At 39.7% G+C, this 27,811-nt stretch overlaps 1 protein-coding gene across 5 annotated transcripts in view; it reads left to right on the plus strand.

The window, feature by feature from the left end:
* LOC124717362 (spectrin beta chain) overlaps window positions 1-27,811 on the plus strand; it is a 496,390-nt gene that overhangs the window by 372,836 nt on the left and 95,743 nt on the right. For all 5 annotated transcript variants that reach the window (XM_047244197.1, XM_047244195.1, XM_047244196.1 and 2 more), the window contains exons 12-21: window positions 2,547-2,738; window positions 4,221-4,421; window positions 9,553-9,765; window positions 9,857-10,003; window positions 12,549-12,740; window positions 15,729-15,917; window positions 17,414-17,578; window positions 20,497-20,736; window positions 22,687-22,899; window positions 26,399-26,531. In XM_047244197.1, coding sequence (XP_047100153.1) covers window positions 2,547-2,738; window positions 4,221-4,421; window positions 9,553-9,765; window positions 9,857-10,003; window positions 12,549-12,740; window positions 15,729-15,917; window positions 17,414-17,578; window positions 20,497-20,736; window positions 22,687-22,899; window positions 26,399-26,531 — 1,885 coding nt within the window. The remainder of the gene's footprint in view (window positions 1-2,546; window positions 2,739-4,220; window positions 4,422-9,552; window positions 9,766-9,856; window positions 10,004-12,548; window positions 12,741-15,728; window positions 15,918-17,413; window positions 17,579-20,496; window positions 20,737-22,686; window positions 22,900-26,398; window positions 26,532-27,811) is intronic.

Here is a 27,811-nt window from a genome sequence, read left to right on the forward strand (position 1 = left end):
GTTTCCCCTGACATGGATAAGATCACAGCACAAGTGAACACTTTCACATTGTAGAGAATATGTGGTTTTCCTTTAGAAGATTGCTCTTCTTCCAATATGTCTTAAAGTGGGTACTTTGGTGGCCAAATATCTAATATTGTTATGAAGTAAGAGATCTAGAAAGTGATAAAATACTGTTTATGATAATGCATTTCACTCAGTAATGTTTATAAGGAAAACAATAGGTTTTATTTAATTACATATTCCACAAACATTTCATCAAGGGCTGTCACAGGGCTGACTATTCTTTTAGGAATATGTTTGCTAGTAATTCACCATGTTGTGTCATAGCATTTTGTTGTTCTGCTATAGCACAATGTCTTTTGGAGCCACACCTTCATACTTCGGGAATACAGTAACACTTCGTGATGTTCGGCTGCTTTATTTCTTTGTCGATTGTTCTCTGTGTCGACATATTGCATTGCTACACTGGCTGAAAAATGAGGGTGAAAGTTCAACATTGATGTAGCCGACAGGTGCACATTTGTGTTTCACAGTTCTTTACTTTCACTGCTCTCAACCCTCCAATAATACACAATTAAATGGACAGCACATTATTGTTCAACTTTAGATATGTGTCATTAATAGATTGCAAGCAAACATCAACAAACTGCTACGATAGTTTACTGTTGAACATCTACGAGCAGTAAAAACCTAACCACACAGTTCTTGTCGCATAATATGGTACGTATTGAACAGACACTGTCATTGTTTTAACACACCGCCTATTACACTTATTTCACAGTTAAATGGCTGCATTGTTGTTGACCTAACGAATACAGGTTCCTCGTCTGAAACTCTGCCGTGGACTGACTGTCTCGGGATCAAAAATCGGGCTCTTGTATATCCTCACAATAATAGACACTGAAACTATACATTGTTCGATGTTTAAGTTACAGAAATTACAAGTAAAACGTAACTCGTGAAATTGATTGAATACATCGATACATTCTGTGTTTTTTTACAGTTTCTTCTACTACAAGTTAGATCGAATTATTTGTTTAAATGATGAAATTAACAGATATAGTTACACAAACAATACTTTTGACAAAACTGGTAATTACTTTGGGATTAAGAGCTGGCTTTGCTAACATGTTTTCGAATAGACCAAATAGATACTTTTAAGATTACTATTACTTGTTCCTCCAAATGTTTATAATCGGTACAGAATTTATATTTGTTATAAGTCAACTGTAGAATTTGAGTTATGAAACAGTTACTGATTTCACCCTATAACAGAAGATACTAGCTAGGCATAGTCAAAATAAATTAGAAAATCAGTTACATACATAAAACTAAGCACAAAATTAGAGCTGGTGTTATATTCTTTAAAACTGAGGGCCAATCTTTCTCTTTTATGAAAATGCAGATTATACTCGTGTATGTTGATGGTAATTAGCTAAAAGTGAAAAAAATGAATTTTAAGGAGACAGGTGGCAAAACAAGATGGGAAGTAAAAATATCCCAGCTTGCTTTGTCCCAACCTTTTTGGGCAAGGCATCTAATTCAGTTCATCGTGTAGCAGTAAATGAGTTATATAGTTGTTAGTTTTATGCAAAAAAATCTCAAATGAAATAAAATAACAAAAATAATCAATTATTGATAATAGAGTGTGAGTGTGAGTGTGAGTGTGAGTGTGAGTGTGAGTGTGTGTGTGTGTGTGTGTGTGTGTGTGTGTGTGTGTTTTTCCCCTGCTGCCATTTGATGAGTTGAGGTTTTTTTTTTTTATCTGTCCATTTATATTATATTGTCAAATGAAATAAAGTGCAAGATTGGCTACAAGATTTTCATTTCCTGTGTCAGTGAAAAACTTCCACATTTGTGCTTGCACTGTAAATAGAATACTTTAGTATGTTTATGACTGTACTGTGGTGTTAAAATGACATTTTAATTCATGGTTGTAAGGTATATTCAGGCATCAAAGGTCATATTATTATATGTTTATGTAACAGGTGAAACAAAATAAAATTATTGAGACTAGTGGCAGTTACAATGTAATTTCACATTTGCATCTATTTTTTAAATTCTGAAACAGTCACGGTATAGATAAAATTGTGAGAGGAAGTAGTAATGTTGGAACTGAATACCCTAGGGTCATCTGTATTCTTTCACTTTTCACACAAATTTGACATTTTTCAATGTGGATAAGTTTTGTTATGATCACTGTAGTGAAACTAGACCTGAAAGTACGTAAATGCCTGTACAAGCGAAGGAAGGGCAGCTCAGTCAGACCCCAGGATGAGGGGACCCACCTGTAGTGAGGAAAAGGCCATGCCTGCCATTGTTGATATTTAATCTGCAGTACCATCATGTCTTTCACAGCTTTCTAAAACTGACCCACTTCTAAATACCCCTGTTGGAAGTTTGGGGCCCGAAACTTCACACTTGAATTGTGTTGCGGAATTTTTACTCTCAGTACAATTTGTGCCGAGAAATTTTTCGGAGCAGGAAATACTGTACAAATAATTGTTGCTCTCTGTCAGTAATTTTTCTCTCCTCATTCATAGGACGCATATGCCGAACTCGTCAAGTTGGCTGTGGAACGGAGAGCGCGCCTGGAGGAGAGCCGCAAACTGTGGCAATTCTACTGGGACATGGCCGACGAGGAGAACTGGATCAAGGAGAAGGAGCAGATTGTCTCAACGGGAGATATCGGACACGACCTCACCACCATCAATCTGCTGCTTTCCAAACACAAGGTAAGGACCCGACTAGTTATCTCAGGTGGCTTGCATGCTGCCCTCTGTAAGGAAACAGTGGTCATCAATTGTCTCACGCGACCAAGTGACAAAATCGAGAGTAAATATTTATTGCATGAAAAGGAAAAACATGTTCCTAGGTGTGTGGTTTGGAGACGAGCCCACTATCCTACTTCTGCGATGACTAAAGTGCCTGTACAAGACTAGTAGACACTGCTTGCCGAAAAGGAAAAACCACCCACATAAGTAATCGGAGGACACAAAATGAAGAAATAAAAACACACAATTGAGGGCAAAGGAGAAAGAGTATTCAGTACTTCAGATTTTGAAGAAAACTGCTGCCTGTGCAGAAGACTGCACTTTCCATAGCCAGCCTTATTGTGCTCATTCGCACAGTTTTGGGCAAGCTGCTTAGATGTGTTAGGTTACCATACTCATACTACTTATAACAGTCAGAACTGTCTCTCCAGCACCTCTGCTGTATTCGTGTGGCGTGATCTGCTAAAATTTAGCACAAAGGGCTACCTTACAACAGAGAACACCGTCTGTGCAAAAATTATCAACTTCTGAATTAATTAGAGTTACAACCAGCAGAAATTGTGGACAACACTTGTATTCCGGGGCACCATTATTGTCTATCTGCTATCCCTCATTCTCTCTCATGACACACACACACAATCATGAATCAAATTGTAGTCAAAATTAATTAATGTCATTGCTATCTGCAAAGGCTTGTTACTCTCTAATTAACCTACTTCTGCCATGCCTGGAGGGTGTGGCATCACAAGAAGGCACTGACCTTTGATTATAATTGGCGGTAAAATATGACCATGAAGATTGTGACTGTCTTATGCTTCGTACTGCTGCACAGCATAAAACTCGCATCAAATGACATATAGCCAGAACAGAAATGGAAATTGTATGTGTGTCATGGAGTTTTCCTACCACTGATGATGTTTGGGGTTGACAAAAACGGAAAAATGTGTGTTAAGAACACATCTGAGTCTGCCAGAATTCTCACATCTGATTTTTGTATTTATTAGTGGTCATTGTGTATAAAGTGTAGTTTTGGGAGTAACAGACTCCTAATATCCTAAATTTACAAGCTTATATATATTGAAAGTACTGATAAAACTTAGTAACTAAGTAATTTTGACAGTTCTGTTGAAAAACTGCATAAAGAAATGCAGATTTGCTATTGATAGTAATTTAAGTTTTCCTATTAATACTTCTAATTAAGAGTGCAGTTGTTAACTCAGTGTTGTACCCGTACACAATATGCAATAAATCTGGGAACAATGAAAATAGCTCCAGAAAACCAGTCAGTACACTTCTGAAGCTCAAATCTAAAAATATTAAGCTATTAATTGTGTTCACAATTATTGTCTTTACTCCAGCAGAGATTACGTGACAAGTTGCATAACTCTTCTCCACCGTATGCTACTGTTGTTACTCTTATTGATTACCGATTTCTCGCCGCAGGCTCTGGAGAACGAGATCAGCAGCCACGAGCCACAGCTCATGTCTGTCGTGGATGTCGGCCGGGACTTGGTCGGTCGGCAGCACTTCGGTGCTGCTCGTGTGCAAGAGCGGCTGGATGAGATTCTCGACTCTTGGAATCACCTGCTCGAGCTGTCTGCCTACAGGCGCAAGAGGCTCGAGGAAGCAGTCGACTTCCACCAGGTAAAACGCCGATACAGTTTTTGAAATTTTTTTGTTTTGTATTTATTCTAGGTTAGCTGTCCAGACTATTTCCTCGTGTTGGGAATTTAATAATAGTGATGGAAATGCTATAGGTTTCTTTCCTAGGATGTGCCAGGACAGTAAGAAAGTATTCAATTTGTCAAATTGTAGCCAAGCCTTTGTGATTTAGGTGTTCCACAATACCCCCATGGTGAATTTAGAGTTTATTCATAAATCTTTTAATGTGATTAAGACAGCAGGTCACTGTACCTGTGTCTGGGTGTCATGCTGTGCAAAGAAAAAGCAGAAATGTTGCATGTACACTAAACATCTATAATTTTTAAACTGAAAGATGTTAATAGATATACATATATTTCAGGCTTTAGTGAATTCTCCCACGGTCTTCCTTCTTAGTTGTCGAGCATTTCATAATCTAAAGCAGGTGTAATATATAGTTATTTTTCAGTACCAATTGCACTTTTTTAAAAAAATTCGTGACCAGTTCCAATCTCCCTGGAACTTCTTCAGACTTCCGTAGTTGCACCAGAAACCTATGGTTTTTGTGTCGGAATGACACACCCAAAGTGTGAGCTGGCTATGCCTGCTTTGCATTTGCTCCTGCTGTTTGCTTCTACTAGACACACTTGTGGATTGATTGACCATTGTACAAGAATAATGGTGGTTTTCCACAAAACATCCTCAGTCTGTAGATATGAATATTATTCACGTAGCGTAATTATTTCGGCTTTGATGTGGGAAGGAAACTGCTCCTGACAAGATTGGGCAGATCCAGCATGTTTGTCCCATAAGTTCTAGACTGAATCACAAAAATACAGAATCGTTGTTTTAACATACCTCTGCCATAACATGTAATACAGTTGTCTATATTGCCTTCTGAAGATGAAACCACGGTAAAAGGGAGTTCAATAAACATTCCAGTTTGTGACTGGTTAGCTGTTCATTATTTCTACAAAATGATTTCATTCTACAGTTGCTGCTCCAGCCACATACAAAATTTTAAAATACTATTGACAGCAGGAAGGATTGAGTTTATTGAACATAACAGTGGTCCTTTTGCAGTGACTGGCAGCCTTGTTGTGGAGCATTGACAGCCATTTGAAAATTTTCTTTTACTTAACTTTGAAACTATTCCATACTGACCAACAACACAAAAGAGTTGATTGAATGAGAATTTTATTAGCAGCCTCCTATGTGGGTGAATTAATTTCCATAGGATTCTTGTGACAAATTTGTTTGACATCGCCCCCTTCACAGCTACAATCAAATTTATATGCTTCTTCCACCTTAAATTGTACCAGATTTTCAAATGTGCCTCACTCTGTGACTAAATCCTGCAACTGCCTATCATTTGTGTAATCAATTTATACAAAAAATTTTATTTATGCATATTACAATGATTTTATTTAAGGTTAGCTGTCAATTCCGGATCAGCTATTAGGTTGAATGCACAATCTACAGTTCAGAAGATGAACAGTCTATGGTTGTACTGCCGGTTCATAGTGTCCATTGGGCACAATATTTAGGTGCACTGATTAACTGAGGTCCTGAGGGTGTGCAGCCAACTCTCGTACCCTCCCACCACAAGCTGTTCCCTCCGTGGTCTGTACTTGAGGATGCATGTCGGCACCCTTTGTGACTTAGGTTTCCTGGTCATCAGATCGTTGTCTTTGCTGAGTATAATGTTAATTAGACCCAGTGCTAGTTCCCAAGCCTTGCTGAGATTATAGTCACAGTTGAGAATGATAGGATTTTGATGGCTTCTCTAACAACGTTCTTCCAGTATTTGAAGGTCTGTGCTCAAATCCATGTATGATCATATTCCATCACATGATTTTCTCACAAACAGTGCTCTGGCTGCTAACTTGTTGGTGTACATTTAGATGACATCAGGGCCTCGTCCTCCTTGAAGTGCTCCATGTGCAAATTTGCAAACACTAGCAAGAGTGGGCTGCCTATTGTAACTCCATCTATTTTCTCGAAATGTTCTCTCTTAAATACAAAATACGTAGTGATCAGGACATGCTTGAAAAGATTGTTGGTCTTCTACTCAAAATTGTGATTGATGTTCTAGACTCTCATAAAGGCAACCTGGTGAGTAACAAAACAGTGTCAAAGCTCACCACAGTATCTGAGTTCTTAGACCTGTAGTTGTTGAGACATTTCACAAAACCTGCAAAATTGTGGATGTAATGTGAGCACCACATTTTCGCGAACCTTCGTGAATCCATAAAATCTTGGCGGCACAGGTCCTTGTAACAATTTCTTGATGACCCCCCTCTGGTAAAGAAGAAAGAAGACAACCATTCCTGGATGTCTTGCTCAAGAGAAGAGCAAATGGCACCCTCACCAATGGTGGGTATTGGAAGGAAACACGCACTGACCCGTATTTGCATGTAGATGGCTACCACCGCCCTGTGCAGAGGAATGGGCTACTAAAACACTAATACACAGGGCATACACAATATCAGACACAGTGTGTCTGCCCCAGGAACTGGAACACTCAGAACTGTGTTAAAAAGGGTAGGCAGAATGGCTTTTTAGCTCCACCACTACAGTACAGACTGTTGAGATAGAAGAAATCCCATAGGCAGAGGTAGCCACAGAGTTTATACTGTACGCAGGCACACTGCCAGGAAAAGTTGGGTTCATACTGAAAGAGCACCATGTAAGATTTGTCTTTTGCCTGCCCAGTAAAACATGGATATTATAGGGGAGTGTGGAAGGCCAGGGTATATCAAATTGTGTGCCAATGTAGTAAGTCACGTATTGGATGAACAGTGCGCACATTTCTAGATTGAAACTGAGAACACCAGTGGCACACTTGAGTAATGTATCCCAACAAATCTGTAGAGCACTGTTCGGCAGAAAATAATTCAGTGAAATACGACCATTCCAGGATTTAAGTGCAGGCTTCCAAATACTGGGAAGGAGTCAGTAGAGTAGCCATCGAAATTCGCATCAGGAATAATTATATAAAAGGTGTTCAAAAAGAAACAAGCCGCAGGCATAATTTCAGAAACCAGCACCTGTATGTTAAAAGTATTGACCCTGGCTGTTAAGACACCTGTCCCACTGTGACACAAGGCAGTGAATGGCTGCGATGTTAACCAGTTCTGCACATACAGCTGAACATCATCGTCTGAGGTGAATCATTATGCTGACGTTTTTCCTTGACCCACTTCCTGCAGCACAGGACAAAAGTGAATACCCATTGTTACTCGCAAGCCTTGACCATCATTCGCCAAGCGATAAGATCAAAATGACAATGGCAATCTCGCCAGTGGGATCATTCTGTTCCACAACAATGCAAAGCCTCATACGGCCAACACAGATGTGGCGCTCCTGCAGAAATTTAAATATTATGTTCTCGGCCATCCCCCGTACAGTCTGGACCTCTCTCCCTGTAATTACGCCATTTTTGAGCCCCTTACAAAGCCTCTGAGGGGCAAAAAATTCACCTCGGACGAAGATGTCCAGCTGTATGTGTGGAACTGGTTAACATCGCAGCCCCGGGAATTTTGAAACAGCCATTCACCACCTTGTGTCACAGTGGGTTGTCTCAACAGCCAGGGTCAATACTTCTTACATACAGGTACTGGTTTTTTTAATTATGCCTCTGGCTCGTTTCTATAATCTCAGCAAGGCCAGGGAACTAGCACTGGGTCTAATTAAGAAGACGCTCAGCAAACACAACAATTTTGCAACTGGGACAGACAGAGCAGTTACATCGACACTACAGCAGACTCAGGTGCGAGCATCTCCACGAGTGCTGTCGCACATCTGCGGGTGCAGACTGTAGAGGGAACAGCTTGTGGTGGGAGGGGATACAAGTTGGCCATGCACATTCAGGAGCTCAGTTTGTCAGCACACCTGACAATGGTGCCGTGTTTGATGACCGGGATATTGTACCCGTTGGACACTGGCGGACTGGCAGCACACCTGTGAACTATTCGATCGACAAATAAACCAGGGGAGAATCGCTTTAAGTTATTTTAGATACCAAAACTCGCAAATATTTTCTGTGAATGAGTTCACAACATATTTTGTCAAACCATGACAACAAATAAGAGGAAATTAAGATGTTCACAAATTATAGATTGACAATATTAAAGTGAATCGGTTTTACTTAAAGTATGTCATTGTTGGCACAGTTTTAGTGCAAGATGTATGATATTTCTGTCTGAAAAATTGTTTCCAGGTTTTAGGACTTTTTATGCAAGTCATTTGAATGAAATCGTGCAGGCTTTGATGTGGACTTCTTCACATTTTATTAACACTTTCTTCCCAAAGTGCAACCCCCCACCCCAATATGAGGTCCAACTTATGACTTCTACAAACATGTCACATGTCATATCACTCCCTCCCACCAAGAACATGGTGTCAAAGATTTTACATTATAAAGTTACTCCAGTGGTTTCAACATTTACATTTTAATAGAAAAGGTCATCAGTTTCAAATCGTTTTCAGTTTACCATATTCAAACTCTTCAGTGATCCATATTAATATGACTAATAACGATTGTAATAAGAATTACTGGTGTAGTCAGTTACACAAATACCACGGAAATTATACGTGGCAACTCTGTAATATCACTTGAGTATGAACAATAGCAATGGGTGAGTTAATCTCTCTGTTCCTAAGGAACTGCAACCTCACTCACCTGTGGGCAGGCTGTTGCTCAATGGACTTGGGAGCATTGGTATTTGCTAAGTCAGTTTTAAAAAGTGTGGCATTGCTGTCTTGTTGGCTTGTAGAGTACTCAGTAGTATATGAAATTGTGAGTGAGGTCTTCAACTTTATATTGGAAGTGCAAGTCTGCAATTTGAGCTGCCCCTACACTGCTGCAGTGTGGCTTCTCCCACCCCCACCATTGCCCCTTTCCCTGCTCAGTTGATTTGGTTGTCAGGGACCAAGTTTTATTGCTTGCACCTTGCAAGCTTACTTCCAGTATGCTCTACTTTGTGTTCGCATGACCTTTCTGTGGTGTGTGAAGAAGAAAACACTGCCTGAAAAATTATTGTGTACATGAAACATGTAACTGTATTGTGTTGTTAGTGTTTTTCAGTTTTGGAAATCCCACAAAAGTTGTGATCGTGTCCGTTTTTTCCAGTTCTTCGCAGATGCAGACGACGTCGACATTTGGATGTTGGATACGCTGCGGCTCGTTTCGAGCGAAGATGTCGGCCGTGACGAAGCCAATGTGCAGTCGTTGCTGAAAAAGCACAAGGACGTGACGGACGAGCTGAAGAACTACGCGGGAGCCATAGAAGCCCTGCACCAGCAGGCATCCCAGCTGGGAGAGCAGGACCGCCAGGCTCCACAGGTAAGCCACAGTGTGCAGTATTGTTAAGTAATCTAAATGACCAAATTAGACTGTGAATTCGTCATCCTGACTGCTTGTAAATTGCTCACAGGTTGTCGAAAGGCTGGCCAGCATTGACCACCGCTACAAAGAACTCCTGGAGTTTGCCAAACTCAGGAAGCAGCGGCTGCTCGACGCATTGTCTCTGTACAAACTGCTCAGCGAGTCAGATGGTGTCGGTCAATGGATAAGCGAGAAGGTGAGCGATGTGTTCTTACTGGTGCAGGTGGAGAGCTTACATTGATTGAGGCAGCTATAAGTTAAATGATATAATTTTGTGGAGGGAACAAGAGGAAATAAACAGTACATAAAATTAATTTCACAAGCTGTGATAGTCGCAAATTAAAATGGTGATCCAGGAAGTGTAGGATAAATTTCTTTTATTTCTGTTAATGATTGCAAATGTTTTGGTCCTCAGACTATTGGTTTCGGTCAACAGTGACAATCTTCAGATATACAGCAAAACATGGGAAATTAAAAAAAAAGTGGCAGACAGTTTAAATGTTGAAACAAAAAGGTCTGCCATATTGAAAAGTATTAAACCAATAGATTCTGAAATATGTTCTTAAAATCTGACAAAATATACAGGATTTTACATCATCTCATAATGTAATGAGACTGCAGTGGTATCATCACAAAATACTCACACAAACAGGTTAGGATCATTATGTGTATCTAAAATATTGTGTGCGCTAGACCACATGGCCAGCAGAGTCACACTGTTAGTAGCACTACTATTCACAACAAACTGCAGTTCGGTAGCCACAACCTAAGATTGTGGCGTAAGCTCATTGGATGTGTCTGCTGTACGTTTACATGCATTCGTTAATTGTAAAATTGTACAGAATGCAATAAAATGAAGAAGCCAATAGATGAAGTCTATAGTGAGCTTACCAAGTGTGTAAGTCATTACAGTGGGGAAAATGTAAAAAATTAAGAGCACAAATAAAGTTAAATTTAAAAATGTTGTAAAGGAAATGATTAAGTGACCGCATGTGATTGACACGCTCTTGTGGTCAATTTAATGAAAAATATCATGTCCCTACACAAGATAAAATAGCTGGGGAAAGGAGTGAAATGGATGAAAACAAGACTAAAGTAAGTAATAAGTGTTCTCTGTTGGCATAGTAGCCAGAATGCAGCATAGGCAAGAAGTTGGAGGAACTTAACCACCAGAGGGCTTGTCATATCTCGCGACACACTGTTCTGAGAAAAGTATAATAAAACATTGTTTTAAGCTGTAAACTGTCTGCTAGTAGTATTTCATTTCCCATGTTCTGCTACACATCTGATGAAGGTGGTCATTGCTGACCGAAACCAGTAGTCACAGGACCAAACATTTTGTGATCATTGATGGAAATAAAATAATTTTATTCACCATAAATTTAATAAATTTTGTTGACACTTAAGTGTAAAAAGAGTGACTTCAGTCAGTAACATATGTTTCTCATATCACATTGGCATGTATCTTACTGCCCTGTACAGTACATCAAGTAGGATGTTGGAGGTGGACATTAGGGGAGATTGCTTATTGTGCTTTCAGTGAGACCATCGAAGGATGGAGTAATTCTTTGGCAATCTCTTTGGCAACATGGGTGGGTTGCAGAAGTTAGAAGATAATGGAAACTGATATTTCAGGGCAAATGCAGGAGGGTGGGGGTTGGGGGAGGGAAATGGGGAGAGGGGGGGGGGGGGCAGGAGCTGGTAAATAAGAGAGCCAATTTGTGTGTGCGCATCTGGAGGCAGATGCGAAAGGCAATACGAAGTCCTTTCTCCAACATCGGTTAATCAAAGTATGGTGGGCTATCTTGCTCCTTGCATGGGCCCTGTATTGCCGTTGGACTTTGGTATGTTTATGTAGATTTGTGTAAGGGCAAGCATTCTGGGCAAGAACAATTGGGCATGGGAAGTAACAGCTTAATTTGTATCGGTCAACATTGTGACTGACAGATGTGCTTGCTCATATTTGATATAGAAATGAAGAAATTGTGATGTAATTAGTAACACATTAGTGTTGTATTGAAACCCGACAGCAAGAATAGAATTAGGTAGACAAAAAGGTGTTATTTGTTGTTCAGCATGACCAGCCCAATATATCTTAAATATTAGAAAATATTTTGTCTACCATTATCTGATTATTGTTACAATTTTTGATATTAGCTTTTGCTTAACCTGTGCAATGCCAGAATTTCTCTGGGGGTTTTGCAGTTGTAGGTGGGATGTAGGACTTCTTAAAATTTGCAATAAAATCTGCACAATTAAATACAGGAATTTTTATATTTAATATGTGGATAATATCTAAAATTGATATGAAATGCATATTGCTAAAGTGTCTTCCTTCAGGCAATAAAACATTTAAACATGAATTATTGTTGTAAAAAAAATGCCCATATTACATTCGAATTCTGTGCTCAATAAAATTAAAAAATATAAACTTTCCATGTCATATTTTGGAAAATACTGTCACTGAAAGTAACTTGAGGAAAGAAAAGCCTTACAAATAACTTTATGCTTCATGATTATTGTGATTGACACTTTATACTGAAGTATTTGGATCATAATAAGGTTGTGTTTGATACTAAAATCACAAGTGGGGTACAAGTGCAACTCTCCCAATATTTGGCAATATTTAAATTTTCATTTCAGTGACAATTATTTCTGTACACAATTATTTCTGTACACAATTCTTCAGACTATAGTTGCATGATATCTATTTACTAACAATTGATTGTTCGTGCCTCCAGGACCGCATGCTCCAGACTATGGTTCCAGTGAAAGACATCGAGGACGTGGAGATCATGAAGCACCGCTACGATGGCTTCGAGAAGGAGATGAATGCCAATGCGTCCCGTGTTGCAGTTGTCAACCAGCTGGCTCGCCAGTTGCTGCATGTGGAGCACCCCAACAGCGAACAGATAGTTGCACGGCAGAACCAGGTGATGTTTAGTATGACGTTAATTACTTTTGTCATCCAAATATGGAACAAGATCCAATTGGCAGAACATGAAGATTTATGGGCTGGCGGTTTAAAAAATCAGTGGCACAGAGACCTAAAAATTGGGACAAAAGGACATCAACTTTCGATAATTAGATCAGTATTTCCTTATAATATTTTATGAACAAAGTTGGTACACTGGTACAACTATACTCAAAAGTGCTGTTCTGCTCATGAACAGTACCAACTTGAAGCTGGTGATACAAAAATTTCCTATTCACTCCAGTGTAAGTCAACAGTATGTTCAAACACTAATTATTATCCTTTAACGTGCATAATATACAGTTGGGCCGTGTGCACAGATGAATAATTTTTTAACTTCAGCCACTCTGCACGGTATGCTAAGAGAAGTCTTATCCTGTCAGTGAGCGCAATTTGGGGGGGGGGGGGGGGGGGTGAAGGACTTTTCAGAAAGCAGTGTGGTCGCACTAATAATACGATTAAAGCCATGTGACTGACTGTCTTTGAAGTATGGAGTTGTGGCTTGTGCCGAGGCCTACTTTTAGTTAAACAGCTGATTGCAACCTTCTGGCGCACTGTGTTCCAAAATTTTTGGTCACTGCCATTGGTACATTCAGAAACTCATTTTGGAAATTTCATTTAGTTGACCAATTTTTAAGTGAACGTACATGGTATTTCGAATTGGTAATAGTGGCAAAAAGTCTGTACATTTGATGTCCCGTGTAAGGCTTATGTCAGTCGGGTCACTGCCCACTAAAAATTGAGGACATCCTGTGTAAATCTGGCAACACTAAGCAAAGCCTCAATTAGTATATGTAATCCTGTCAGGAGTGCTAATTGGAAAATTCTGATATGCCTAATATTTGTAAATATGTAGCAATTTTGTGAGTGTATTAAGATTTAATCTCATAAATTTTGTAATGTATCATAGAGATAAAGATTAGAATATTCAGGATATATTAAGGAAGTTAAAAGATCTGTAGGGAAACTTAAAGAAATAAATGTTGAACTTTTGCTGTTATATTGATAGCAGCCATAGTTTGTTATGTCCAGACAGTCATCCAGAGAGTCATCTCCCCCTGCACACTAAACTGAGTCCAGTTGGGAGGCAACCTAGTACTTTTGCTCATAGTACATGTTGAAGGCAGTTGCAGCTGCTGATGGAAATATTGTGCATAAAATTTGAATACTCAATCCAGAGGAAATGTATCTTCTAAAAACATAATTTGTTTAACGATTCTGCTTGTAATTTTATTTTGCAAACTCACAGAAGTGTATCATTTAATATAAAATTTTTTTTAAAGTACTTCTGTTACTGATTGTGATGATGACTTTTTGCAGCAGAGTATTCCATTTAGAATCTGAAGAAAAATTTTCAGGAAGAATTGTACGAGTAAAGGAAATGTTACGATAAGCAGATTAATAGAAACATTGTTTCGGAGATAAAGATTTTTGCTAGACAGTTGCCTACTACGTTCTTCCAGAAACTAAGGTTGGTTTTTCTTAAAGTAAAAGTATTCAGCTGGAAAGTAGCAGGGGTGTGACAGAGTTATGGCATGCAATCACATGATGGCCATAGAAGTCTATGCTGTTGTCAACAGTGCTCTAGCAGTGGCTGAAGGTGGTGGCTCTTACTCTTTCTTGTGCCAACTGTGACATTCAGTCTGTGATAAACTTTCTTAATGCACGGAACACAGAAGTGTCCAGATGTACCACCTGTTGTATCAGGGGTATGGGCAGTAGGTCACGAGTGAATACGTGCGTTGCCGGTTTGGGAATTTTTCAAAGATCGGCAGTATCTGTATTGAAGAGGGCTGTGGGCGACTGTCCATCATTGATGACCTCGTGTAGTTGGTGCAGTAGTGCATTACGGAGATTATGGTTCTCTGCAGCATTTTCCGTAGATATAGCAATCCTTGCTGTGTGGAATTGTCACTAAGTGGCTGCTGTTGAAGAAAGTGTGCGCCAGAAGAGTACCGATAAACTTGTTATCTGAACATGAAACTGAATCGCTTAGGGGCAGCATTAACACATAGGAATCAGTACCATTATGACTCGGATAAGCTTCTTGACAGGATCTTAACAGACGATGAGGTGTATCTGGAAACTGAGCAGCAGCCAATGGATTGGTATCGCACTGGATTTACAGTCAAGGCAAAGCTCTAACAGACTGCATTGGTGCGGAACGTGGTGTGCGCAATGTTCTTGTATAGAAGGGCATTTTGTCACTGGTGTCGTGCCCGGAGTTGAAACAGCGAACGCAGACCATTATCATGTAACTCTGGGAAACTGATACTGTCCAGTCACAGTGAGAGGTGTGATATACTCAGTGGAAGTATTGTGCAGATTTGTGACACTGCTCTCCCACATACAGTGTGGTGCACAACAGCTGTTCTGAAGGAGTTTAGCAGGGAATTGGTTGGCCATTCTCCGTACAGTCCCAATCTTGCTCCCAGCAGTTTCCATTTTTCCTTGTGCCTCAAGATGTTCCTGTCTTTTGTTCAGCATTTTCACAATGACAAAGAGCTGAAAAAGACTGGCAGACTTTTACAACACAGGAATACAAAAATTGGTCCCACAGTATGACAAGTGTCTCAGTTCTGATGCTGGTTGTGTCAAAAAATAGCTATAAGAGTGCTATATGTACTGCCAGTAAAGTTTTTGATGTAAGCTTGTTTTCTTTTTTTAAAAATAGGCAAACTTATTTTCTGGATGACCCGCTCACTTTTATGTTGTGAACTGAGTATGTCGTGAATGAGGACACTTCCCAAATATGCTTTACTTCACTTTGACATCATTTTTTATTTGGCGTGTAGTGCTCGGTCAAATTTGCAACAGCATTTTTCAAATTACTTAAAAGTTTACTGCCTACTGTCTATAGTGGTTACCTATTAAGAGTTTACTGTTAACAAACCATTGTCGCTCCACAGAAATTTTTCATAAACTGAATGCGTATATTTGTTTGCAGTTGAACCACGAATGGGCACAGCTACGAGAGAAAGCAGAAGCAAAGAAAGAGGAACTGAACTCTGCGCATGGAGTGCAGACATATCACATCGAGTGTCGGGAGACCATGTCCTGGATCGAGGACAAGAAGCGTATTCTCCAGTCGACGGACAGTCTGGAGATGGACCTCACTGGCATTATGACACTTCAGGTGATATTAATTGAATTTTGGTTAAAAGCTCTCGCACAATTAGTGAAATAATTTTTCTCAAATAACCTTTTAAGTAAAATCAGCCTCCCTCTTCTTTCAATCCCTCTTTGGAAATATGAGAGTTTTCCTTCACAGAATTTCTTTTATGGTTTGATTCAAAGTGTTATTATTATTATTATTATTATTTATTTTTTTATTATTCTTTTTTATTTGGAGGGGGGGGGGGGGGCGGCTGTAATATGAAGGTTGTCGATTCAATTAAATATTTACGGTTTACAGTAAACAAAATTACAATTGACAGAAGATGCAGAAAGCATAACAAATACCCTAGAAAAATTGCTTGCACAGCATTTGTTGGTCCTCTTTCAGAGTATTACTGAGCAGTTTTATGTCTTTACCAGAGAGGATTGACAGACAAGAAAAAGTTTGAAGAGGAGCTGCTCATTTTGGGTTATCAGGAATTGGGTGAGAAAGTATCACTGTTATGATTAGGGAATTGGGATGGCAGTAATTAAAATAAGGACAGTTTTCATTATGTTAAAGCCTTTTTACAGAATTTCAAACTACTACATCATCTCCCAAATACCAAAATATTTTGTTGCCCGATATGTGCATACAGAAGTGTGAGCATGACAATAAAATGAGGAATAAGTGTTTTCATAAAAAGATTTAGGTGTTCATTTTTCCCATACATTGTTCAAGTGTGTAAAAATAGAGATACTGATTGAAAGTAGCCCCTAGCATTCTCCGTCAAGTACTTAGTAATTGTACCCTCTAAGAACTCGCTCAGCGTGGTGGCTGATACAGAAGTCTGAAGTCTGTGTGATATTTGACAAATATATTCACTCACTTCCATATACTTTTGATGTACTTGTTGTCAGTACACTGGCATTGTTGTAGCCACACTGTTTCCGTATTGTTGCTGTGTGATTGTGATCACGTGTAGAGGACATCCATTTCCAAGTATTTCCAACTAATATTATAGCTTAGTTTGAATACGTAGCCTCGCAGAGTACTGTGCTGTCTGATAGATAAGGCTTATTTGATTGGCTGTGCTGACAAAACTGTAGCACAGACCGATGTTGTTAGACTTCTTTTGAAACGCCTACTTCTGTCAACCGCCGTGTTGAGCGACTTCTTAGAGTGAATTATTGATATGTGTGAATTGCAAAGTAATTGTGTAACTGCAGAAAAGGATAATGTTCGTCACATCTTCATCTTCCTTCCTCTTCAGAATAATAAATGGTTTAATCTTATCTTATTGACGTAATTTTGCTGTGTCAGAAATACTATTTCTTTTTGGGCCAGTTTTCAGGAGTATCGCTTTAGATTGGGCTGCTATTTCTGTGTTAATTTTGTCGTTCTCAGTGTTTTTGGTCAGAGCATACTATGTTGGATTTTCAGTACATTAAGGATATAATGAGAAAAGTCAATTTTAGTACTTTTACATCCAGTACATTCCTGGAACTTACCGTGCATTGCATGTCGTGTTACAGCGTCGGCTATCTGGCATGGAGCGTGATCTGGCTGCTATTCAGGCCAAGCTGGACTCCTTGCAGCAGGAAGCAGAGACGATCGGAGCCGAGCACCCTGAGGAGAGGGAGCTGATCCAGGAGAGGATCGACCAGATCAAGCTCGTCTGGGAGCAGCTGACACAGATGGTGAGTAGCTGCAGCAGTTACTGTCCACCGTGAGACTGAACGCTGCCTGGTGGTGTTATGGGCGTGTGACACATGAGGGCAGTATATAAGCAGAGTGGGAGAATCGTTAAAGTGTCAGTACTAGTTGCATAAGTGACATCGAAAGAGAACACATTTTTATGGCCCAGCGATTGGGACGAGCATTTGAATATGGTGAGTCTTCTCTGCTGTACATGTGCTGCTGTTATGGGTGTCTGTGGAAAATGGCTGAAGGATGGTGAAACCTCGAGTAGGTGGCAAGGTGCTGGATGTCGATACCTCATCACAGAATTTGGTCAGAGGCTTGTCCGACATATGAAGCGGGATCTGTGCCAGATCCGACGACAGAGTACAGTGCCAGAGTATGTAAAAGTGTTTTGGGGTATGCTGTTTGCTGCACATTGGTGAAAATGGGGCTCTGCAGCAGACCACATCTACTTCTTCCAGTATTGACCAAACAACACTGTCAACCGAGATTGCAGTGGGCTCAGGTTAATTGAGATTCGACCTTGGATCGACACAAACTTGTCGACAGGTCAGATGGATAACATTTCTTGTTCTACCAGGTTGAGACAGCTGTGTTTAGGTATGCTGTCATCCAGGTGAACAGATGTTCGAAACGTGTATCGTGCTGTGGATAAAGGCTAGTGGGGTCTGTGTTATGCTATGGGGGACATTTGCCTGGGCTTACGTGGGACACGTGGTAGTTGTGACAGGTGCCATGATGACGGGGAGATATTTGAACACTATTGTGGACTACCCGCATCTCTTCACATTTGATGTTTTCTTTTATGGTTATTGCGTGTTTCAGCAAGAGTTTCGTCCAGAATTGTGCTGTGGTTTGTGGTGCAGGATAGTCAACTTGCATTTGTATTGTGTCCACCGAATTTGCCCAGTCTGAACCCGATGGACTACATCTCGGGTTCTTTAAGGGACGAGCATTGCGCCCACAAACCACCGACTCATAACTTAAGGAATTACCTGACATTTCACATAGACACCTAATGTGACATTCCTCTGGAAACCTTCCAAGGACGTATCAAATCTGTGCCGTGCCAAATTACTGCCGCATTGCATTCCTACGGTGGACCCACATGTTATTGAGCAAGTCACCGTAATACAGTGGTTCATCAGTGTACATTTATGTCTGTGCTTTGGAAGCCACCATTCATTAGTGTAGCAGTACTTGTGGTACTTGATTTACCCAGGAATATAAAGACTGTTTCAGAAATATTTTTACAAACTTTGGGAAGATGTTCCTTACAGCAAAACTAGAAAAAAGTTCATATAAACATATCTCTGAATCCCTGGCTTATTAATGAAAGTTGACATTTAGGGGGTTTCCATGCACAACCCAATAATTCCACTTACCTATGAACCCGTTTGACTCACCATATCCTAGATGGTGTTGTGTTGCCAGGGAGGCTTCTTCACATTCATCATTCTTCTGTCCTGAACATGCTTATTTCCAACATGGCAAGATATTCATTTCATGAGCAGTCAGAAATGTTTTTACGTACAGCTGTCCAAATGAAAATGGACACGAGGCAGTAACAGGCGGCATTTCCAGGCCGAAGGCAGCTGAGTTATCCAACCTTTGGCACTATGTATCGTCGGGTTGCTAGGACAGGATCCATAGCACTACAGACCGTTGACTGACAAAAAGACTACATGTTGCTCGTACGTCTGGACGGAAGAGCAAGTCCTGTGGGCAGCCAACAAGTAGCCAGGTTTCAGTGGCGTTGGCATGTGGTACATCTCCTTCGGCACGGAGGATACTTCTTGAAGAGTACGTGTCATCTTCAACATGTGCAGGAGCTTACGCCTGCTGATGGTTTGTTGCACAGGCTGTCAGTGAGTAGTTTGCCTCTTCACTCATTTGTCTCTGTGTTAAAGATGCACTAGGTAGTACCCTTTATGTTGACTGTAAGGAATGGAGGCATAGAGGATCACCAGTTCCATGGCCTGTACCTTCCACCAATCTCTGTGGGGACCTGCAGCAGACCACCCTCATGCAGAAACTAATCATCAGTGTGCCGTGGAGTCCTGGAAAACCTTTTGAAACTTTTGGTGTATCTGAAAGGGTGCAACAGCCCATGATTCGACAGGTGTGTGCATGTTTATAAGCACGAGGACAACATTTTGAGCGTTTGTTACGAGTTTGTGTTGATGAGCTCTAATCACCAAAGTGTAAACTTTCATTAGTAACACGAAAATGGATTTTTGTATACGTGTTTGTATGAACCTTTTTGTTCTTTTTTTGTGTAAGGAACTTGTCTCCAAACTTTGTAGAAGTATTTTTTGAAGCTCCCTGTATGTATATTCCTTCTCCTCTAAGTGTAATAGTTTCCCTGAAACGGATGAAGCCATAGTTTTGAACCAACAATTTTACATATGAAAAAACCTACTTATTAAGCAGTGTCAGGAGAGAACACACACAAAAGTTATGGAATGTGCAAGCTTTAAGAGCCAATGGCCCTTCCTCCTGGTAGAAGGGTCAGGGAAAGGAAGAGGGATGAAGGAAAAGAACTGGCAAGGTATAGGAAATAGGGAGAGTTACTGGATGATAAGTATCTCCTGACTCAGTAATCTGGGCAACTTTTCAGCTTTGATAATGCACCTTCAGATGGTTCCTCATTTATATTTGAAAATTTGTTGGAACAATATCATACAAACTAGAGCAAAAAAATTCTATCATCTTATGTGGGTAGATTAGGAGGAAGAATGCAGATGAGTAAGACTGGCAATCTCAAATACATTTTTGGTCGATTTGTAACTCCCAGAATTTTTTTGCAAAGGATTGTGTTCCATCTTTTGATAATTTTATTCTGTCATCGTACATAACGTTAATTGCCACGGACAACTGCGGCAGTCCTTAATTTTCCTCTCACGGAACACAGCTGAAGGAGCGCGACGCCAAACTGGAGGAGGCGGGCGACCTGCACCGTTTCCTGCGCGACCTGGACCACTTCCAGGCCTGGCTGACCAAGACGCAGACCGACGTGGCCTCTGAGGACACTCCAGCATCGCTGGCTGAGGCGGAGCAGCTGCTGAGCCAGCACCAGACCATCCGCGAGGAGATCGACAACTACAGGGACGACTACACCAAGATGATGGAGTATGGAGAGCGCATCACTGCTGTAAGTGCGGTTGAGGCCATTTTAATATTAATATGCTTCGCTCAAGTAGGTTTATGTTTCACCAGAGTCATTGCTGTCCCAAATTCAAATTGCCAAAAAAATTAGTCCTTGCCGTTAGAAACAAATATTACTAATTCAAAATTAGGCTGTTTGATATCTAAAATACAGTTTTAGGTTTCTGTTAAACTTTCCGGAGGAATGTTTCAAAAATCAAATAACATAATAATGATCCACAGTGATTTAATTTTATCCTTACCCATCCTTCGTTGTGGAATGAGGTACCATTTTTATGTACTTCAGTCTAAAAATAGAGTGAGTTTATTTGGATTATCAGTCACAATTTACATATTTATGCAGCACATTCACAGCCCTGGCAGTGGTGGAATATACCCTTCCATTAATCTTTCCTCCAGTTCTAAGCATTTACAATTTTATTAATAAAAAAGAATAAATGTAGAGGGGAAAAGTAATGATGACAAAATAATGTTAATGGTGATCCTAATGTTAAACTACTACAACCCTTCCAATATTTTATTGTAAAACAGGATACTTACCTGCACTAGAGCACTGTTGTTTGTGTTATAATCATCAATTGCACCTTACTGTACATTTTAAAAACACGAGGCGACATATTAGATGGCCAGTACTTATCCTCAGAAGGTAAAATACCTGTTGTGACGCAAAAGGGAGAAAGAAAAGGATTGTAGCTTTCAGAAATGTTAGCTCTTTGCCCGTGAGAAAAAAAGATTAGATTGGGAAGGAGGGACAGTTCATTCAGGCCACAGGTTGAGTGGAACTAAAGAGTTTAAGCCCTTGAGACACAATCTCATTACCTCTGAGCCCTTGCCCTTCACATTTGTCACCTCACATCCTCACAGCAGTTGGATTCCCTCAACATAGGGTCTGACTGACCCACCCTCCTCCCTCCAGGAGGTAAGTATTGGGCAGCCATTCTATATCCCTGTAATATTACAGTTTTTGCAACTGGTATTTCCGTTCTGTACTGCGAACTGGTACTGCGAACGGCTGAAAGCAAGGGGAAACTACAGCCGTAATTTTTCCCGAGGGCATGCAGCTTTACTGTATGGCATGGAGAGCTGCATCAAACCAGTCTCAGGACTGAAGACCACAACAACAACATATTTCCATTCGTCATAAATTTTGGCACTCGTAATCAATGTTTGTCTCGGATACATAGAACTGAGCAGCAATGACTGTGGATGGGGTAGATCCCTCATTGATCATCATCATCATCATCATCATCATTACCACCACCACCACCTTAGTGATATGCTTCAACAGGACTTGTAGCGAATTTTTATGCAGGCTGCACAAATGGTTTTTTTTTTGGGCAGAGCACCACTTTACTAAAAATTAAGCCACAGCTATAAAGTTAAAAAATGCGCAGCCATTTCATTTTTTAAAAGTGTCAATATGTCAGTATTAAAATTATATATCCCATCTCATTTATTGATACCAGTTTTTCTTCTTTCACGTGAAAGTAACTATTTCACACAGACTAAGTTTTGGTAGAAATGAAGGAGAGGCAAGTGTCGGAAAAAAATTAAAAGCAAATGGTAGTTGGATACAAGAACCGTTAGATTTGTAGTCTGACAATTGCCTGTTTAGCCACCAAGTTTCTTACTTACGTGTATTGTGAATTCAGATCATTGTACAATAATAACTCTCATTTAGATTGTTGGCCAATATTTTACTTTTTAGTCGGTTCGCCACGCTATTAGCTTATTATAGCGCTAACTCTAAGGACCAGAATGGAGGTATACAACCTACAGTACCCCACTGCTAAAATGTCATCAGTGTCAGAGGTCTTCTAGGGCACACAATCGATCTGCAGCATTTAATGTTGTCAATTTCTCCTGTGCTGTTCCATTATTTACTACACTGTATTTGCAAGTAGACACAGAGACCTGAGCAGACTGTCGTGTGCAGGAGCCCTCGACGCAGGACGACCCGCAGTACATGTTCCTGAGGGAGCGGCTTAAGGCGCTGCGTGACGGCTGGGAGGAACTGCACCAGATGTGGGAGAACCGGCAGCAGCTGCTGTCGCAGTCGCTTAACCTGCAGATGTTCGACCGCGACGCCAAGCAGGCCGAGGTGCTGCTGGCCCAGCAGGAGCACGTGCTCAGTAAGGACGAGACGCCGGTGAGTGGAAAATGTTTAGCAGAAATCTGCTCTCGGTCCCCTATTTACAGACTCCTTGTAGTGACGAGAAGCTGTGGAGTTGCGCACACTCTTAAATTTGCTATACCCAGTCACCTTCTTTGTGTTGCAAGGAACTGAAGGCTATATCCTTGTGTGGAAACACATCTGATGACGCAAAATAGAAACTGAAGCTTTACTTTTATGTTTGTTTTCAGCCACAATGGAAAATGCAAATAGTCTGCGTGTGCACATTTCACAGCTTCCAGATTATGTTGGCAAAGTGATTTTGAGGAAAGAGGCGGTAGAATATGGCAACATGGTGCAGGTACCAATTGACTGTTCATTACATCACATGAACAGAAACTTTGATATCAGAAGTAAAGACTGTCATAACAGGAGCAAATGTGATGAAGCAGTAAACAAAAATTGCTACTTTAGAGAAGTGTAGGGCGCAGAAATAATTTATTATTCGTAATACAAGAAAGTTATGCCATTGAAACCTTGAAGAGAATTGCCTTGGGTAATGAGATGCACGTAAACACAAACACACACACACACACACACACACACACACACACACATACACACACACACATATTTCTTTCATCATAGTGTCCTGTTCATCAGTTTAACAATGTTGAGTAGAAGCTGGTTATTATCCTTGCTCAGCCTCATATAATTTTGAAACTGATATTGGTCCACAAAAACAATTTATTTTTTAAGAAATGCTAAGCTTCCTCTTTCCTTCCGTCTGCTTGTCCATTTGTTTCATCTGTAATAATTGTAGTCGTGGGGGACTGGAATTCGATAGTAGGAAAAGGAAGAGAAGGAAAAGTAGTAGGTGGCATATGGATTGGGGGAAAGGAATGATAGAGGAAGCCGCCTGGTAGAATTTTGCACAGAGCATAATTTAAACATGGCTAACACTTGGTTTAAGAATCGTGAGAGAAAGTTATATATGTGGAGGAGACCTGGAGGCGCCGAAAGGTTTCAGATTGATTGTACAATGGTTAGACAGAGATTTAGGATCCAGGTTTTAAATTGTAAGACATTTCCAGGGGCAGATGTGGACTCTGGCCTCAATTTATTAGTTATGAACTGTAAATTAAAACTGAAGAAACTGCAAAAAGGCAGGAATTTAAGGAGATGGGACCTGGATAAACTGAAAGTTCCAGGGGTTGTAGAGGGTTTCAGGGGGAAGAGATACAGTAGAAGAAAATGGGTAGCTTGGAGAGATGGCATAGTGAAGGCAGCAGATGATAAAGTAGGTAAAAAGATGAGGGCTAGTAGAAATCCTTGGGTAACAGAAGAGAGATTTAACTGAAAAAAAAAATTGACAGGAAGTGCAAAATGACTAAGCAGGAATGGCTAGAGGACAACTCTAACAATTTAGAAGTACATTTCACTAGAGCAAAGATATACTGCCTGCAGGAAAATTAGAGAGACCTTTGGAGAAAAGAGAACCACCTGTATTAATATCAAGAGCTCAGATAGAAAATCAGTACTAAGAAAAGGGAAAGCAAAAAGGTGGAAGGAGTATATAGAGGTTCTATGCAAAGGAGATGCACTTGAAGGCAATATTATGGAAGTGGAAGAGAACATATAGGAACATGAGAAGGGAGATATGATACTGCATGAAGAATTTGGCAAAGCACTGAAACACATAAGTCAAAACAAGATCCCGGGAGTAGACGGCATTCCATTAGAGCTACCGATAGCCTTGGGAGAGCCAGCAATGACAAAACTCTTCCATCTGGTGAGCAAGATGTTCGAGACTTCAAGAATATAATAATCCCAGTTCCAAAGAAAGCAGGTGCTGATTGGTGTGAAAATTACCAAGCTATCAATTCAATAAGTAACAGCTGCAAAATACTGACTCACTGTCTGGGTTAAGCTACTGGGGTTCTATTACTTAAGAAGTGTTCTAGCTACTCGCATCTCTTCAACAACCTACTCCATGTTCTTGGTCGTTTGTTAACAGTCTGGAGTGTGACACTGTGTCTCACTTTTTTGGGAATCTAGAAATATGAGAATCTGCCTATTGCTCTTGTCCATTGTTCGCATGATATTGTATGAGAGAAGGATGAGCTGTGTTGATGGTTTCTAAATTCGTGGCTAGAAGCTTTTTCTCTTGAGAAAATTTACTACAGTCATATATAGAGTATGCTCAAGAATTTGCAGCAAATTGACATTGATATTGGTACGAAATTTTGCTAGTCGGCTCTTCTATCCTTATTACACATGGGAAATGTCTGCCCTCATTTCCAGTTGCTGGGGGTTTCCACTGTTAGAGATTTGTGATAAATGCATGGGACCAATTCCTTGGAGTACTGTCTGTAAAGCTGAATTGGGATTCTGTGTTAATCTATCAATTTATTTGTTCAAACTCTTTCAGTTGCTTTTCAATGCCAAGGATGTCTTTTTCTGTGTTCTTCGTACAGGATTTTGTGTGGCGGTCAAATGACAGTATAGTCAGTCTGATCTTCCTGCGTCAATAATTTATTAAACGTGAAATTTAAAACGGCTTTCTTTTTACTGTCTTGTGGTACCATACAAGATGAGTAACAAGTGATTGAATAGAAGCCTTAGATTCACTTGATGATTTTATGTAGTACCTGAATTTTCTAGGATTCTTGACAAGATCTTTCACTAATGTAAACGATGGTAGAAATTGTAGGTTTCACATGTCTATCTTTGTATAGATGCACAAAGGTCTTCTGCCTGTTCAGTTTAGCTTTCTTTATTGAACTGAAAGTACAATAATCTCAGATTTCTCAGCATTTCAGTCAATTCAGCAGTTAATAATTATGGCAACATTCAGGATGGTAGTTTCAGTTTGCAAATTAAAGAATTTGAAAGTTTCTTGTTCGAGAACACTGTTATGTTATTTTTATTGTGTTGTTGGCATGTTGTGCATTTAATTTTTGTCTAATATATCCATTTTCTTATTTTGCACTGTATTCATTCCAAACACGGTTAATATGTGATTGTAACATTAAATACACACTTTCCAAACACGAGGTAGTAAGTGTTTCTTGATATTAAGACAGCTACTGCTATTATCTGCTGTTGCTACAGAAATTAAAATAAATAAATAAATAAATGCCATGACTGAGCTGCAGTAAGTACACTGTACTTCACAATGACTTAATTTATGGTAGAATACTTAAAATTATCAGTATAATTATGCTTTGTTCCTCACAGTTCAGGACTGAGTTATACAGAGTCCAGTGTGTTTTGCTCTGAATGTAAGATGGGTATATCAAGTGTTAAAATAAAAATACTTAATTAAAAAAACTGATACAAACAATGGAAATTCCTGGGTGGAATAACAGTAGTATGGAAAGAATGGATTGCCTGCTGTTTATAGTGAACTCTGTGCCTGTATTTGAACACTTAAACAGCTCTTCTGGTATCGTGTATAATGGTTTCTAGGTTATTTAATTCATAAACTCAAAGTCGTGCACAATGCCCTTTAACAGTTCAACTTTTTTTGCAGACCAACTTGGAACAGGCAGAGAACTTGATCAAGAGGCACGAGGCATTCCTTACTACAATGGAAGCAAATGATGACAAAATCAACAATGTAGTTCAGTTTGCAAGCCGCCTATGTGACGAAGGACACTTTGCAGGTGAGGGGTGTGTGTGTGTGTGTGTGTGTGTGTGTGTGTGTGTGTGTGTGTGTGTGTGTAGATTAATTTTGGTATTTTGGTAAAAAAAAAAAAGTTTGTTCATGTGATTTGAGATATTGGTGATTAAATGCAATGAGGTAACAAAAAAAAAAAATGGCTCTGAGCACTATGGGACTGAACTTCTAAGGTCATCAGTCCCCTAGAACTTAGAACTACTTAAACCTAACTAACCTAAGGACATCACACACATCCATGCCCGAGGCAGGATTCGAACCTGCGACCGTAGCGGTCACGCGGCTCCAGACTGTAGCGCCTAGAACCGAATGAGGTAACATCTTAAATAAAGCCGGAATAATGTAATTTGGAAAGTTATATCAGAAGATGGTACAGAAACTGAGTATGTCCAGCCCAACTGGCCTTAAAACTGAGATTGCTGGCATATTAAAAAGATGATCAGGGTTGAATCTCCTGGTCCTGGCAGAGGTTCGAGTCCTCTCTCGGGCTTGTGTGTGTGTGTGTGTGTGTGTGTGTGTGTGTGTGTGTGTTCTTAGGATAATTTAGGTTAAGTAGTGTGTAAGCTTAGGTACTGATGACCTTAGCAGTTAAGTCCCATAATGTTTCACACACATTTGAACATTTTGAATCTCCTTTTGATAATCTCATTATAACCAGAGCCCATGGGAATAGCAGGGAGGGAAAATGGACATGTATTCTCTATGTGGGAACTAGGACAGTTGCTTTAATACAACCATTGCACTTGCCTCTTGTTCATTAGAATTGCAGCATACATGATTACAACTGTTGTTGATTTAGTCTTTTGTACATTTCAATCTATAAATAAATTATTAATTAATCCCTTTTTGTAAAAATCAATTTCAAAAAGTTTCCAGAATATAACAGTGTTTTATAAAAGTTATATGTGTTATTATTTATAAACATCTTAAAAAATGATTTTACAAATCTTGACTACTTTCATGTCATCTCTATGTAGTTGTCAATTTCAGTCATAGTTTCTAATATTCACCTTGTCTCAAAATGCTAAAATTCTAAACCTTTTTATGAAGTGTTTAGAGATTTAACATTACTTTAGAAAATTTATACATATAGGTGCATGTCTTTTAGAAAACTTGCCAGAGCATATTTTATGTCTCGTAGGATATGCCTTGTATTGTGAGTGAATTAAAGAATTTCCTGTTGGCCATGTCATCCTACTCACATGGAAAGTGTCTTTGAAGGGATTCTCATAAGTAACTTAAGAAATAAGTGAAGTTTTTGTTACA

The sequence above is a fragment of the Schistocerca piceifrons genome, chromosome 9 (genome assembly GCF_021461385.2).
Source record: "Schistocerca piceifrons isolate TAMUIC-IGC-003096 chromosome 9, iqSchPice1.1, whole genome shotgun sequence".
Lineage (NCBI taxonomy): Eukaryota > Metazoa > Arthropoda > Insecta > Orthoptera > Acrididae > Schistocerca > Schistocerca piceifrons.